Source organism: Musca domestica, unplaced genomic scaffold, assembly GCF_030504385.1.
Source record: "Musca domestica strain aabys unplaced genomic scaffold, Musca_domestica.polishedcontigs.V.1.1 57, whole genome shotgun sequence".
Lineage (NCBI taxonomy): Eukaryota > Metazoa > Arthropoda > Insecta > Diptera > Muscidae > Musca > Musca domestica.
The window spans coordinates 555,874-572,368 of NW_026712358.1; the positions used below are offsets into that span (position 1 = coordinate 555,874).

At 36.6% G+C, this 16,495-nt stretch overlaps 1 protein-coding gene across 2 annotated transcripts in view; it reads right to left on the reverse strand.

Annotated features, from left to right (window-relative positions):
- Positions 1–15,064: 15,064 nt before the first annotated feature.
- Positions 15,065–16,495, reverse strand: part of LOC101899904 (T-box protein H15-like) — a 28,716-nt gene continuing 27,285 nt past the window's right edge. For both annotated transcript variants that reach the window (XM_011298273.3, XM_005177538.4), the window contains exon 6: positions 15,065–16,187. In XM_011298273.3, coding sequence (XP_011296575.2) covers positions 15,659–16,187 — 529 coding nt within the window. In that variant the 3' untranslated portion in view covers positions 15,065–15,658. The remainder of the gene's footprint in view (positions 16,188–16,495) is intronic.

The following is a 16,495-nucleotide window of genomic DNA, read 5'->3' on the forward strand; positions in this document are numbered from 1 at the left end:
ATAAATGTTCCAGAATAATGGCAACATTCGAGAGGCACGTGTCGCCCTTTTGGGACATTGTGCTTCTCCAGCCTGAACCACCAGCTCCTGAGGAGCTGGTAGCAAGATGACACCGTAACATTTGCAGCCACGTGCTGCTACGACCGGTGAATTACGCGTTTGACGTCTAACAAATGACACGAATCCATAGGTCGGTCCTTTACTCTATATTGTTAACTAATTGAATTCTTTGTTTCATTTCTTATTTTCAGCTGTTTTGGTTCGTCTTTTCCTCTTCGACGGATACGAAGGACCCCGTGTGGTTATTTCTTAAAAATCATGCGCAAAGACCAGAAGGAATATATAAATAAGAAGACACATAAAATACAAATAGTTATTGTTCGCTTGTGCGATCAGAGACAAATTGATTAATGGTCCGATACAATTTAATAATGTTTGGCATCGGCGTGGACGGTAGTAGCAGCACCAACAACTTACACCTGTCTTCGGAACAAAGAGATCGTTAGTTGGTGTCACTGCAGAAGAGAGATTAATTGAAATCCCACCATGGTCCTTGAGGTTGTGAATGTCAATGTTATATTATGTGCGTGCGTGTGTGTGTGTGTGTGTTTTTTGTGTTTTTTTCAGAAATATTCAAATTATGTGTATTGAGACACTGTGATCGCTTCGCTGAGGAACAAATGCACATAGGATTGCAAACAATTCTTGGGTGGCCGAAATAACGTCTACTTGTTTCCAGCATCCCCAGAAAAATCTCCGGAATCCCATCTGGACTTTTGATAAATTGTCTTACTTTTCCGACACATATTTAAACATTAATGAGGGCGTTGAAATTTATGATATTTAACGTTGTGATAGTTTTATAGGTTCCTGAAAAGTTTTGACACAATTCCCATTTAAGCAGAAATTGTTTCCGACTACAGCTCATTCGGCTGCAGGCACCGATAACAGCTCCCGTTTTCCTACGAATGCTTGTTCCGAGACAGCTATCCGGTCGATAACACAATCGCCCCAAACTATGTGAGCACAACAACAACAACAAGAACAACGCCACAATATGTGTCAGACATGTGTCATGAACATTAAAATTGTCAAATATTCGGCGACAAACAATAAATTATGTTATGTTGTTCTGTGGCCTCCGAAATCTTGAGTACAGTGCGAGCAATATGCAGCTTAAATGGCGCCAAACTCATCGAGATCTCTTTTGTGTCCTCTGAAACATCTCCAAACAATGTAATTAGTAGGAGCAGAAAGAAAAGCAGAGGGACAATGCAAACGATTTGTGTGGCCCAAATATCATTTGAGAATGCCCCCTCCCAATGCCCTGCCATACATATGTATGTGAATACCCGTACATGCATACATTTGTTTATGAAAAATATTTTTTTTCTAGCTCAGGCTTACAAAATGTTAATGCAAATACTCAGTTGAAATATATTCAACTACAATACCTTTCAATATATATTTTGAATTAGCCTGTAACACTATGTGTGGATTTGATTGGGCCAAAAATTATGTAACACCTGGTCCTGCACACAGGAGTGTATATATGGATCTTCTAACCTCGCCGAGCCGAGCCGGTCTACTATTATTTTCCGTTCGTCCTTCCGTCTTTTCATGTTAATTTGTAATCACGCTACAGGTCGCAATTATGGCCCAATCCCCACGAAATTGAACATGGAGGTTATGGTCCGCATTTTAGAGATAATCGCAAAATATTCAGATGATGAAATGGACAAAATACAAAAAAAAAAGAAAAAAATCATTATTTTGCAGTTGCTCTACAGGCCACAACTAGAGACCAATCGACAGAATTTTGCATGGGATTAGAGTTTAGGGCTGGACAGAAGCCTGCCAATTTGGATGATCATCGCACAATATTTAACGGGCAAATATACAATAACTGTTATTTAAGAAAAAACGAATATTTCCACTAAATCGCCAATATTTTTAATCCCAGCGAAATCACAAATACAAAAAAAAGCTCTTCTGACCATTACAATGATGATGATAGGCAAGATATCGGATAAATAGTAAAATAGGTACCATCTATATGTAAAAGAAATTTATATTAGTTATTCCCCTTATAAGTCAAACCGAACCGTTGGACTGAATTTGGCAATTTTCACCAAACCGGAATTGCCTCTTACCAGCCAAGGTTAAATCTAAGAACATGGAGTAAAAATATGCCAGTGAAAATGTGAATATTTATTGTTAATTTTTTTTATTTCTTGTCATATTTTTAGGCATCCGATTCTTTCAATTTAAAGATTTTTAAAGTTTTTTTTTGAGGTTATTATATTATGTTGCTCTTATCCGATCCGATCCTCACGCAATTTTGCAGAGTTGAAGGGTTAGTGTCCGAACTGAAGCCTATTGTTTCGAAGATGTATATTAAGAGGTTCAAAACGACAAAAAAAATAATAAATCAATTCCAGATTTTGCTGTAGCTCTACAGGACACAATTAAAAACCAATCGACACAGAATTTGGCATGAGGTTAGGGTTTTGGACAGGGCGGACCATTGGGTTATATAAATGAACCATAACTTTTGGGTGAAACTGTTTTGAGTACCTATCAGCACGATAGAGAGTGTAAATATAGGGCAAGTCAAAAACCAATGGTAACATTTGTGCAGGACTCTATGGATTTTTTGAAAAAAAAAAAATCGATTAAAATGGGGTTGGACCTAAGGAGGTATCCAATATAACATAGTGTTGTACGGTATCACAAGGTCGGCCCGCACGACTCTATCCCTTGCTTACTTGTACCAGAGTTTAATTTTGAACTTATAATTTAATATTAAAGTTTCCAAATTTCAACTTACTAAGTAGTAGTAATTCGCATACCATACTTAAATTCATGTAGACTTTACACTAACGAAGTAGTACATAACTGGGTTTTGGTAGTCAAGATAGATGATGAATAGAACCGTTAATAAATTTTTTTAAATTTGTCGATTTGTCTCGTGTAAGTACAGATCTTTATTCCGTATTTGCTCATCCATTATTCGAATGCGTACAATCATATAATTATGAAGACTCTCTTGGTCTGTTGCAAGAATGTAAAACTATTGTTAATTACGATAGCCGACTTTCCAGTCCCAGTAGCATGTGGTAGGAATCTAAAATTGTGCATAGAGTTTCAAGTCTTTTGTCTGCAGTCGGGTCAATTTCGAAAATGAGCTATAGCGGCCAATGTTTTAGTATAGCTCCATATAATTGTACCTCCCAACATTCAGAATTTTAGCTTCAGTATCCACCGGAATAGGTTTAAATTCGGTGTTTGGAGTTCATAATCAGTTTACAGAACTTATGAACCGATGGCCAAATATAAAACGGAAAGTGTTGGATGGAAATATATCATCGAGTTTTTTCTCACTTCATGTTTGCACATGCAATCGGATCGAATATAGAATAGAATAGAACCACTTAATGTCTGCAGCATTCAATTTAATTATGCGAACCAATTTGTATTTGTGTATAACTATTAGAAATGTTTGTCAAATAAATGAAGTTCTATTTGGAGGTCATACGATGGATTTTTTTTTGCTATCGGATTTCTCTTTGGCACTGCTTCAATGATTGACACTCGGTACATATTACACCACCCAAGATGAATAAAGTACCAGTGTGCCAACTGTGTGGACATGAATCATTGCGTTGGCTTCGAAGAATGCAGACGCAGACACAGATCTAAATAGGAGGCACTGCAGACATCAGGATGAGATAGATTTCTCATCCAATGTTCGCATTTCTTCCAAATACACCTATGAATATGAAGTTCTGTGCGTCAGTCCTGCGACATGACAAGAACAACTTCTACATATTTTTTCGCCGTAGAAAGTGTCGGCTGCATATGTCATTATTGGGACTCGTGTCGATGTGGCAAATACAGTTCATTGCAAGCTGTCAATTAAACAAACTTGTTGCCAATTTAATGGAAATTGTGAAGAAATATATATCTACACTCACATCCCCACACATACACACACACACACGTACACACAAGTCCACTCATACACGTGAACAAGAAAAACATGGATTCCCGTCCTGAGATGAAAGTGCTTGGAGCCCACAACGTCAGCAACATCGTCATACTCATCACCATAATCATTATCGTCGTCAGCGTCAACATCAGCAGCTCCTTTGTTTTCAGAATTGCAGGCTCAAAAGATGTGGACGACAGCCAATGTTGCCGTGAACGCCTTTCGCTGAAACCTTCCTTTTTGGCTGGCTAACTAACTGGTGGTGGGTTCCTCTCGCTCTCCTTCCTGTGATTGTTTACATTCTTTTTTGTTTTGCACAAATTGGCGAGACCTGGAGTGGCATTGAATTAAGTGCTCTTTGCGCATGGAGATTTTGCAGAGAAGCCGATATGGCAAACTAACTACTCGCCGGTTGGGTTGAACACGCCTTACCATGCACACGCTGTGGTCAAAATGGCTGCTTCAATTTCCTGCGTGGCATGCCCCCCTTTGCAGAGTTGAGATTTTTCAGTTTGAGCCACTAGAAAGAGACCAACCAAGTGGTCTTTGGCTGTAACGCAGGTTTTCGTTCATTTTCCTTTATTTCATTTTCGCAGTTAGTAGAGGACGGCCTGGACGGCAAACGGAAAACGGCATTTGGGGCCGATTAAAACACAATGGAATATAGCATAGGAATCATTCCGTAGATTTTTGTCTTGTCACACTCAATTAAAAATTATTTCACACGTGATTAATTTTGAATCCAACGGTCACTCTGACACTAATGAAGGAGGCGACTGTGGCAATTTATTATGAAAATTCACACATTTTATTGAATGTAGTCACCTAGATTTGGATCGCGCTTCGCTTGTCGCTAGCATTTCTCGGAGGCCTTTGAAATCGTTGATGTTCAGCCCCATTTCGCTGGATACGTTTGCAAATCATCGCACGAATAAGTTCATAAATTCTCGTTTATGTGGCTGAATGACGAAATAAATATCGGATACGACTACATGCATTGGATGTTTCGTTGTGTGCACCCGAAACTGAATAGTATACAAGTGTCTGTACATAAGTGTGTATATACGTATGGTTTTGTGTATAAATACAACAATGCGACTGGTCGTGTGAGTGACGACATTTACCTAATGAATATAAAACAACAACCATAATGGAACGACATAAAATAATGTGCCAATTTGAAGAGACAACAACGCAATGACAGCCGCCCATCCAGAGACCGGACTATCAACATGTAATTACTGTGGAAAAGAGTAACAAAGAATCCCCTTCCCTTACCGTTCACCCACCAACTAACCGCCCACACACGATCCACCACGAACAGGATTGTTTCATTAAATTATAACCAAATGGTGAGATTATCCGTGTTGGACTCATCATTGCATGGATTAGTATATCATTATATTCTGTAGGAGGGGATGTCCGAGTGAAATTGTACTTTTAGGCAGGCCTGATTAGCTGATGTAAATAATCAACGGTGATTTATATCACAAGTGGATGAAGTTACTTCGATATATTAAGCTTGTGTAAAGCAATCTTCGGTTTTGATAGAAAGATAAATTGACTCACAAGGTAGGATAAATTGTGCAAATAGAGGCCTTCCTATTTAAAGCATTTATTGTCAGAATGACCATAAATACATATGCAACACAATTTTGTTTGTAACGTTAGAGAACGACACGACAAGCGTCATAATGACATAAACCTATACTGTAAAACAAATAGTATAATGTCGGACTGCACGAATAAAATGTTAACTCCACCTAAAACTTAAGTTCAGTCGCAAAACACGCTCCGTTGTCTCTCTTACATTAACCAAGTAAATGGTATTTTGAATGTTACATCGACTTTTTCTCAGATAGATAATATAAATAGAAGATAATATAAATATTTTTTTATCTTTAAGCCAATGTTGGAACGACGTCACTAAGACGAGATCTTTCCAAATAATAGATTTTTCAGTTGTTTCTAGCATCAGAAAGTAATAACATAGCAACTTCGAATAAAAAATATTAAAAAAAAAGATATATATATATATATATATATATATATATATATATATATATATATATATATATATATATATATATATATATATATATATATATATATATATATATATACATATATATATATATATGTATATATATATAGGGAATATTTCTCATCTCACATCCTGGAATTCCTCCTCTTCTGCAGGGTGTATGGCATTCGTTGTGTTCACAAAATTATATTTTTTGAACTCACACACACTCACACGCAGATTACTTGTTACTCATGTTAACCGAAGGCGGGCAAGTGGGTGGACTTGCTGTGACAGTATCATATTTTTCATGTTTACTCTGTATCTGACTGTGACGACAACGTCATAGTATTTGCAAATGTGCAATTCATCGCTTGGGTGCAAAAGCCTATCTGGAGAAAAAAAAAGCATTTCTCATTTTTCAATTGTCAACACTGCAGTAACAATATCTGCTTAGAAAAGAGAAGAAGGAAACACAAAAACATATTCTCGTTTGGACTTACAGACAGTCAACAAGAGTAAGAAGAACAACTTATTTCATATGGAAGGTAAAATGGCGTAACTTTATTCATTCCAAATCATGTTGAAATTAAAAAAAAAAAATATGAATGTAACAGTGGTATTGTTTACACGAGTACATACAACATACATATTCTACCGCTCTCAAAATATTTATGGTAAACGTTTAAAATTTGCTATAGAAATGGATTATAGTTAAGTTCAACTAGCTTTGTAGCCATTGTACAGCCCCATGTCCACAAATTACATTCTCATTTATTTAAACATTATTCTTAATATGTTGTAATACTTCAAATTACACTTTTGTAGTTATGTTGAAATAGTGTCACCATTCGACAATGCAATTTAGAAATTAATATACCAAAATCTACACAATTCTATAAGAATTTAAGAATATTTCAGCATTAGTTTTAATACACATTTTACAAGATTTTCAATTCAGATTTCAAAATCCATACACAATTGCAAGATATTGATATATTCGGCCGCAAATTCCTTTGAAATCATCAAAGCAATTGCTTCTTCCAACTTATCATAGTGTACAAGTCGAATTTTCTCACGCCCAACCATTTTTTACCTACAAGACATGAAATACTTATTTTGAATAAACGATAATAAAACACTTGCCAAACGTCCAGATTTTGGTAGTTTTTTCCATAATACGATGATAATCAATACGTTTGCAAGAGCCACTTCATAAGGCTATGCGATGCCATACTGGGTTACAATTCGACAAATGAACAGTGGTCGCGTTTAAACAAACTTTGTGTAAATTGTATCCCTTTCCGCAGGTTGCAAATAAATTGTCATAAGACGTACTTTACCTTTTGGTGCATTTTCAGCATGGGAAGGTACTCCATTAGGGCACTATGGTTCATTTAAAGTTTTGTCTCTACACTGAAAGTGAAGTATTGGGGACTTGGCTGATGCAAAACTGATTACGACAGAAGTCGGGAATTATCCGTTTTTCATCACATCTGGATGAAGTGAAATGCAATTATGATTGATATGATATTTCCATGCTGGAAATGCATTAAACTGTAAAATGTTTATTTTGATGTATGGATATAAAATTCCAATAACTGAACGTGATACAATACTCGCATTGATCCATAACCACTGTGATAAGCCAACCAATGATTTATGGTGAATACATATCCAAACGTCGTATTTGATTAACAAGTAAAGTTCCCACAGTGGTCTTTGGTAGCTTCCTCCTAGCTATTATTAAGGGATAGTCTACTTAACGATTATTTTGATTTATGAAAACCAAGCTTTGTAATTAAAATTCTGCTCCAAAGTTTATATGAACCTGGAGAGGTGTTCATTTACCATTGTTGTGTGGTTTAAATAAAAATTATTAAAATTAGTACTTAATTATTATTTCCAACTACCAGAGATGGGGCTATTCTGCACAAGACGCCTATGTGCCAGGTACATAGTTTTTATTTCTCGACTCTAATTAGTGGTCTAATGATGAGTCATTAAAACTAAAACAAAATAAGAAACCAATAACATAACAAATAGATAGACAGTTTACATTTTCGTAGAGAAAACAATTACACATCGACGAGTTTTATTTATTTATATCTTTTAGTGCAATATACCACCATTTTATGCTGATATACCCCGTTAAAGGAAACCGATGATGACACTATCAAAAAGTGTTATATTTTTCTAATCTTAATGCTTTTCATCACAAGAAGGCAAAATTCAAAATCGGAAGGATTAGTTTGGCAGAATTATTCCTGTGTTTCATGATGCCTCGCTATAGCTTTACAAGCTCCTTAAAGACAAATAATGAGATATTTTGATTTTTGAGATACCTAAATTCAAAACCAGTTGAATGTTAAAGTTATAGTCATGCTTTAACCGGTATGACCTAAATTTGTCAGACAGACAGACAGACATTTGATTTTAATTCAAAGAAGAATTTAAAAATCAAGAGAATCTATTTTCGACTTTGACTTTCGACTTTAAGATCGATATTTGAACTTGTTGTGGGTAACAGTAACAGTAACAGGCTTAGAACTAAGAGTAGTTAATCGTAGCGTATATATTTTCGGCTCATTTTAATCGAAAGTTGACCTACGTATTTCCAGACCATGTTCCTGAGATCTTGCTTATGCCACACATAGGCTCACCGGGGTATTTAAAAAAAATATATAAAAAATGTAAGTGACTAATGAACATATGCACTATCTTTTGCATGTGACCCGTCTGTCGTTCGACAGTTTCATTAATTCGAAGACCCACTTAAATCGATACTTCTTGCCACGGTAGTTTAAATTCATATCTCTTAATGCTTTGTCTTTTTTAGTATTTCTAAGACTGTGGCAGTCTCTCAACAAAGTTTTCACAACTTCCTTCAACTTCCACATGGCTTGAGTCGAACATTGTCCGCCTCGTTGTACACGTCTGCATGTTGTGTATCCTTATTATTATTGTGTAAGTTTGTGCAGGTCGTATTTGATTACAGCACACACGACGAGAGAGAACAAGTGAAGCCTACATTACACTTCATCAGCAATCAAGAGTTTTTCATCGGCCTCGCCGTAAGCAAGGACAGCCAACCGACCAGACCTGTACCACGGGGCAGATTGCTGGTAAATTCAGCAAGGATTCACATGTGTAGAGAATTTCTTCTAACTTCCTTACAATCGACTCGGTAGTGGGGTTCAGTCTTCGCCTCTCCGTCATCCTCGCCTCGTCGGCAGGGCATTTACAATTTCCATGTTCCAAGGATATCCCATTTTACATGCTTGTTCCACATAATAAGCATGTTGTTCTCGGCCATACCCCAACTCTCTTTTAACGATGGTGGTAATTGTTTCCCTTTCCTGGCTGAGGATACCCTTGGTGAAAATTGTGCTGTAGGTAACATGAACATTTCTGTACGGCCTCGTCGGCGATAATTCAACTCTGGCCAACAGCAATAATTAATTGTAGTTACTCGACTGGAACAAGTCCATGAAAGAAGCGAATGAGACGCCCAGACATGCAGTTCGGCGATACTTATATACATTACACATTTATGCGTTTTCTATTGCAGTATTATGTCTGATGAAGAACTCAATTCGTCGGTTACGGATGATGCCATAGCAACCTTTTGAAATTTTCCCTAAACCCCTCACTTAATTAGTCCTACGCTGTTGGTCTCCTATCACTCAATTCGTCCAACCCCTTCATTAAAAGGGCCAAATCATAATTTATTGAACGGCTTGAATTGCTAAACATCGAGAGTAGTTTTCGTAGAGCGTTGGCTATGTAAGAACATCCAACCATCATCGGGAGTCCTCCAACGGAAGTCCACGACCACTGGTTTGGTCGTAAGGTCTTTCGATGCCTCAAACTCATTTAACACATGGCAAACAATAAAAAGTATTAATAATGAATCGATTAGAAAGGAAACAGTAATTAAAGCGAATATGTAACGTCAGTCAGTACAAAGGACAATATGACACAAACTTAATGACACAATGACATGGACACACACACGCACACAAGCGTCACATATGCCTGTGTCCCATATTCGAGTTCTATCATGACTTTTATAATGACTTTATTAGTTAGTGTAGGCCCCAAGACGCTTAACCCATAACTGAAAATAAAACAGCAACAACAAAAAAAACAACTCGGGCTTCTGTTGTGGATCTCAGAGATATCTTATAATTAAAAAACATTTAAAATCGACAGCGACCTGGAATTTGCTTCAAAATGCTTTCATTAATTAAGACATCACTTTGTTGGGTGGAGAGCGTGTGACAAGTTACAGCTGTCAAAGCTTTCATTAAAATTGCTTATTAAAATTCAATTAACACCCTCCATTTGGGTCGACATAAATGATTTGGTCAGAGGGAAAACTGAAATACCTTTTTAAGAACAAAGTTTTTTTCATAGAAATCTGCCTGGGATATTCCTAAATGAATATCAATAGCAAGATGCCACCTGCCTTCCCACTCGTCGATCCCATCTTGACCCGTTTATTATTTATCACTACACTTTAGATTTTTTTTTTTGTTATCATTGGCAATGCTTTATTTACCAAGCTCTAGAGTTATCTTTAATGGCAGTATTTTTTTTTTAGAAAATGGAACAAAAATAAACACTCAGTGATTATATTTCATACATTTTATTTAGATCAAAAATATTAAATCAAACATCCGCTCTGAATATTTAAAACAAGATGTTAATTCCAAATATTCCATCTCCTGTTTGGGCCGAACTGTCATCTAAAAAGTCTTACAAAACAAATTGCTTGAATTGGTATATAATAATATTGAATTGGTATATAATAATCCATACTCTACTACAGAATAGGTTTCTATCAAAATTAATGCATTGTCTTTAATATTCAACACCAATTCAAATCCTATTCAGAATATAATGACATGAACGAGCCTGTCTCTAGTTAGGTGAGGTGAGGCGCTTTTATAAAACAATAAAAGGATCATATAGGTTTTCGAAATTGATTTCCTTCAAGTATATACTCTTCTACTCATAAATAATATTGTGATATTGAAGTAAAAAAGGTTAAATTGGATTAAAGAGAAAATGGAATTGATGCGTCATCGAATTGGAGACGTCAAAATTAGAAAACTCGTAACTATGTTAAAAGTTTTAAAGTTTCAATAGGGTCTTTTTGAAGCGTTAAATGCAAAATTATGTTATCTATTCTGATGCCGACTACTGGACCACAAAACATTAAGGATGTGCATGTGGGTTTGTTTATTATTTCAAAAACTAAACAAAATTTCGTATCTGAATACATTAACATTGTTCCAATTAAAAAAAATCAACTTAAAATGTGGCGAATACCTGCTACACTTACGCATAACCCCCTTAAATTAGATATTTCATTCATATCAGAATAGATTCTATGAATTGTCATGGCACATCCTTACAAATGCCCCGACACTCGCTCATAATTCGGACAAATAAAAGCATGTGGACTTTTGGCCACCAGTTATTATTTCTTTTTCTTCCCATTATCATTCTGGAAAACAAATTTCATTTTATAAAGTCCTTCCTTTTTCGGTCCACTTTTGGCCACAAGAGGGTGTGAAATAATTTGTTAAATGCCAACAACCAACTAACCAACAAATTATTGTTTAGATAAACGCGCGCATATTTTGTCGAGAGGATACCAAACGGTTTTGGAAAGTAACAAACAACAAAAAAAAAGAACAACATTTCAACATCCTACGTGCCCCACACATTCTGTCTGGGTGTAGGTGTGTATGAGTGTTTTTCAAATGCCCAAGCGGAATCAACGAGAATTTTAAATGCTCACACTTAACTGCGAATTGCGTGTAGATAAGGAATCCCCGAAAAAGGTAGCAAAGAAGCAAAATGCGGCACAAACTGGAATGCCACCGAAAAAGTGGCTTCTTGCCTGAATGGCACTGACTACGACGACGATGATGATGATGATGAAAATGAAGCCGTTTCGGAACGATAAAGACCAAGCCAAACAACGCACACTGGCGAAGGGACGTTAACGTCTATGACCATTATTATTAGTTCGCAGTCCTCATCTCTTTCTCAGTCTCTTGGGCGGGAGTGTTTTGGGACACTAGATGATGATACCCCTGCCCAGGTGTATACGCGGCGGAGGTGGTTGATGCAAATGAAAACGTAAGGAACGAGATCGGTCATTTGAGATAGCAGACAAATGATATTTATGTTTGAAATTAGGCGTTTTACTGCCACGATAAGTAATTTGTGTATAAAACCTCATTCCGCCTAATTTTCTTGGTACGTTTTTTCACCCTCAGTTGCTGGGGACCTAATAGACAAGTGCGATGTTGATATGATGCGAATAATTAGGCCATTTAAAAGGTGAAGGTTCAGGGAGTTTCATAATGTTTACATATAATTTTCTGTTCAATTTGCATACAGTGTACATCCCTCTACAAATGAAGGAGAATAGCATAAAAAGTTGGGCTTCCTGAGAATTGTTTGCCGGCTGATTTCCGCAACAGAATTGTGTGTTTAACACAAAATTTGACACGAATATATTGTTGGAATTTACTCTCATCAACTACAATCTTGAATATATAGTGCATCTCCTTTGGGGAAATGTGTCCGAAAACAGTCGTGCAAGGCATATCACGCTGCAACCTCCTATTTAATTTTTGTTAGTGGATATATATGTTTGCAAAAGGACTTGAGAATAATATTTTGATAAGCTTTAAGTTTAAGAAAATCTTAGGATTGTATTGAGAAAGGCTAAAGAAACTCCCTAATTATTCTTCCTTACGATTAGAATAGGGTTCGAAATATGAAATTGCTTTTAAAGAATTATTATTACTAACTAATAACAATAATATTGTTCTCAAGATGTATTATAGTTTTTTTTATTTTTGGTATTTTTTTCTTGCCTATTGAATTTGTGGAATACTCTGCTTAAAAAGACCAATCCTTTGCCAGTTTCCATGGTTGAAGGTTATTTATGTATTCCAATAAAATCGCTTTGGTTCATCAAATCGGTCGATATTTCTAGGGGTTTCTTTCGGTCTATTTTAAGTATTTTGAGAGTTCGAATGATATTTTTTAAAAATTAAATTTCCACTGTTTGTAGCACCTCAATTATTAATTTAAAGAAATTTTAGTTCGGTACGTTTAGAATACCCTTCTACCAGGTATTTAGTTCTGTCCACCTCGTCATTAATGTTATAACAAGTTCAAGACGATTAAAATGATGATGAGGTATGTTATTTGATCATCTCTTTGAAACTCCACAGAACTTTCCCATAAGGTATATACTCTTGATCAGAGTGAAATTCTATGTCGACTAAACTACGTCCGTCTATCTGCCCGCAAATATCTTGTATTGATAGAAATATTTCGCGATTCATTTCGCGTACTACGAGCTTCATGGCTATTCAAAATGTTGACCCGTTGTGGGGGAGGTACCAGAAAGAGTAGATAGATATATCCCATCTTCACACTTGTGTTGGAAGAGATATTGGGATGTATGAAATTTGAAGATTTGAAGACTTTTACTTCAAGTTTAATAAGAGTTATAGTTATCCAAAATGTTGACACTTTGTGGGGGAGGTAGTTGATGGAGTGGGCCGATTTTGCCTATTTTCACACCTGACATAGCACTGGCTATAGTGTTGGGATTTCCAAAGTTTGAACAAAATAATAATACTTCTCGTCAGAGTCGGTCTAGAGATGTCCGTCCGTCTGTCTGGTTGGTGGTTGCGCATGATAACTCTCGAAGGGAACTCCGATTCGGTCCAAACTTGGTACATCATAATATTATTATCGAATCCAGTAGATCCAGTTCGTAGATGGGCAAAATCGGCCAACTCCTTCTAGTACCTCCCCACAAAAGTTGACAATTTTCAAAGAAAATAATTTACCGTCCTGAAACTGATTTGGTCGTATCAAATGATATATACCCTCCCTAGCCATATGACTGAGGGTATAAAAGTTATTTTTTAAACAATCTAGGAATTATACTCTTGAAAATCAAAAAATAACAAGTAAAAAAGCAGCTAAGTTCGGCCGGGCCAAACTTTTAATACCCTCCACCATTTCGAAGGAACTTGAAAATTTAAAAAAAAAATCGAAAACTACCACTTAAATGAAAACCGTTATGTGGATACCATACGAAGACGTAGACCTGCATTAAATTTTTTTCCATAAGTTTCAATACGAAATTTGAAACGATTCTGGTGAATAATGTTGCTGAAATCGTCAAAATACCAACTATCCGGAGGTACCGTTATATGGGGGCTATACGAAGTCGTAGACCTGCATACAAAATTCTTGGTGGGGGGCCATACGAAAACGTGGACCGACATGGCTCATTTACGAACTTAACCCGCCTACTGGTAAACTATGGATGTATGCAAAATCTTAGCCTTCTATCTCAATTCGTTCGAAAGATATCGTGATTACAACAGACAGACGGACATCGCTAAATCGTCTTAGAATTTTACGCTGATTCAGAATATATATATATATACCTTGTAGGGTCTATTATTTCGAGGAGTTACAAACGGAATGACAAAGTTAATATACTCTCCATAGAATGGTGGATGGTATAAAAAAGGAAAGGGTACTATTGCCCCAAAATGGTGTAAAACCTTTGAACAATCATTATGTAGTTGTAATAAATCCATTAGATTAAAAGAAAATTCCCGGTTCATAGACTTAAGAATGTCAAGCCATAGAGTTGTTCTATATATCCTAATATTTTATGGGATTAAGACTGGCAGATGAATTTTTAAATTCTAGAATTTATTCGATACCAATTATAATTGTCTAATGTAGAGTAAGGCGTACTAACTTTTCGAATCAGTTAGATGGAGTTGTAATGGTAATCATTCTAAATAAATGCACTTCACAAAAACCGAAAACCTTTAGAAAATTCTCAGTTTACTTAAACCTCACATCCATGCCGATTGCCGATTAAAAGGCGCCAGAAGATAATTTGTCTCTCTATTTCCGCTTTCACTTAGAATTTGAAGCTAATTGTAAAATACGAATTGAAACGAAAATATGTAGATATGCTTTTTATAATTCATTGATGTGTTTCTCTTTATTTTTAATGAAGCTTTAAATAAATTACTAATTTTTTCACTGGTCATAAGCACATATTACAAAATGTTAAACCAAATTTAAAATATGTTTTCTATCTTAAGCTATTATTTATATGTATTTGTGTATGAGTGTGTGTGTAGCAACATTCCGTCAATTACATTTATTCGCATTTATTTATCTAAAATACTTCATTAGGCTATTCATTACAATTAGGAACAATATTAAATACAAAGACGTCTGCCAATACAAAGGTAAGTATCGGTAGCATTTGCCGGGTCCATCATGGGCCCTTGCTTTTTTTATACACTAACAAAGCACTTTCTACAAAGAATCGAGTGTTTTCAGCGGGATACATTCAAATTATGCCTACGGGGCTCAATTCTCAGGACTATATCTAAGGAATTACATTTATTTACAGGTTGATAGCTCTTGTGTTCTGTCTTTACACTAACATATATGTGGGAACTTTACAAATAATCATAAAGCGGGATCCTTTCACGGTTCACAAGGCCCCTACTAAATAATGTCAACATTATTTACGATTGCACTGGTTGGGTAGAATGAAATCAGTTTGGCGGACTTCTTGTCGGAGGTGGCGGTTGGGACGGCTGTTGTTGTTGATGCTGTTGAGGAACTGTGTAGGGACTGAATCGATGGAAGTTTTTTGTCCTCAAATCAGGAGAAGCCGATCCAGATGAAGAGGGCGTCGTAGCGGGTGCTGGTGGATTTATGGGCTGCGGACTCCTTCGAGATGAGGCAGCTGCTGCAGCAGCCGCATTTGCTGCAGCCTGTGCTGCTGCCGCTTGGTGGTTAGCCAGAAACCCAGCGGTCAATTGGGGCCACTGTTGTTGCCACATTCCCAAGTTGAAGGCGTTCAGCGCTGCTGCAGTCGGAGGACGTTGGTATAGATGAGGCAATAACATCTCCGTGTATGGTGACCGCCCAAACATCTGCAGGTGTTGCCTGGCCTTTTCCAGAAAGGCCATGGATGCAGCATCAGCATCCTGGGGTGACATTTGCTGCATCAGTGGGTCCGGAAAGAATCTGAGTGGCGATCGAAAGTGCTGCTCAAACAAATAAGAGTCCATGGGGTCACTGCAACAAAATGACGAAAAGGAAGGCAACAAAAAACGTTATTTTATTTTGTGAAGAATTAAAGTTCTCTGTTGAAACTAAACTAATTTTCGTACGTTCTCTGATAATTGCAGTGAAAACCTAACTGCAACAGTGACGCTGGCACTGGCACTGGCAAACGGCAACAACATTAATCGACAGTGGTAGTCTAAGAACGGCGGCGGCCAATATTATTCGACATTCGCTCATTATTATCGTGTTTTCGTGTACGTATGAGCTTCAAAGTTAAAAGTGCCGACCTATAATTTACGCCACTTAAAACACTGCCG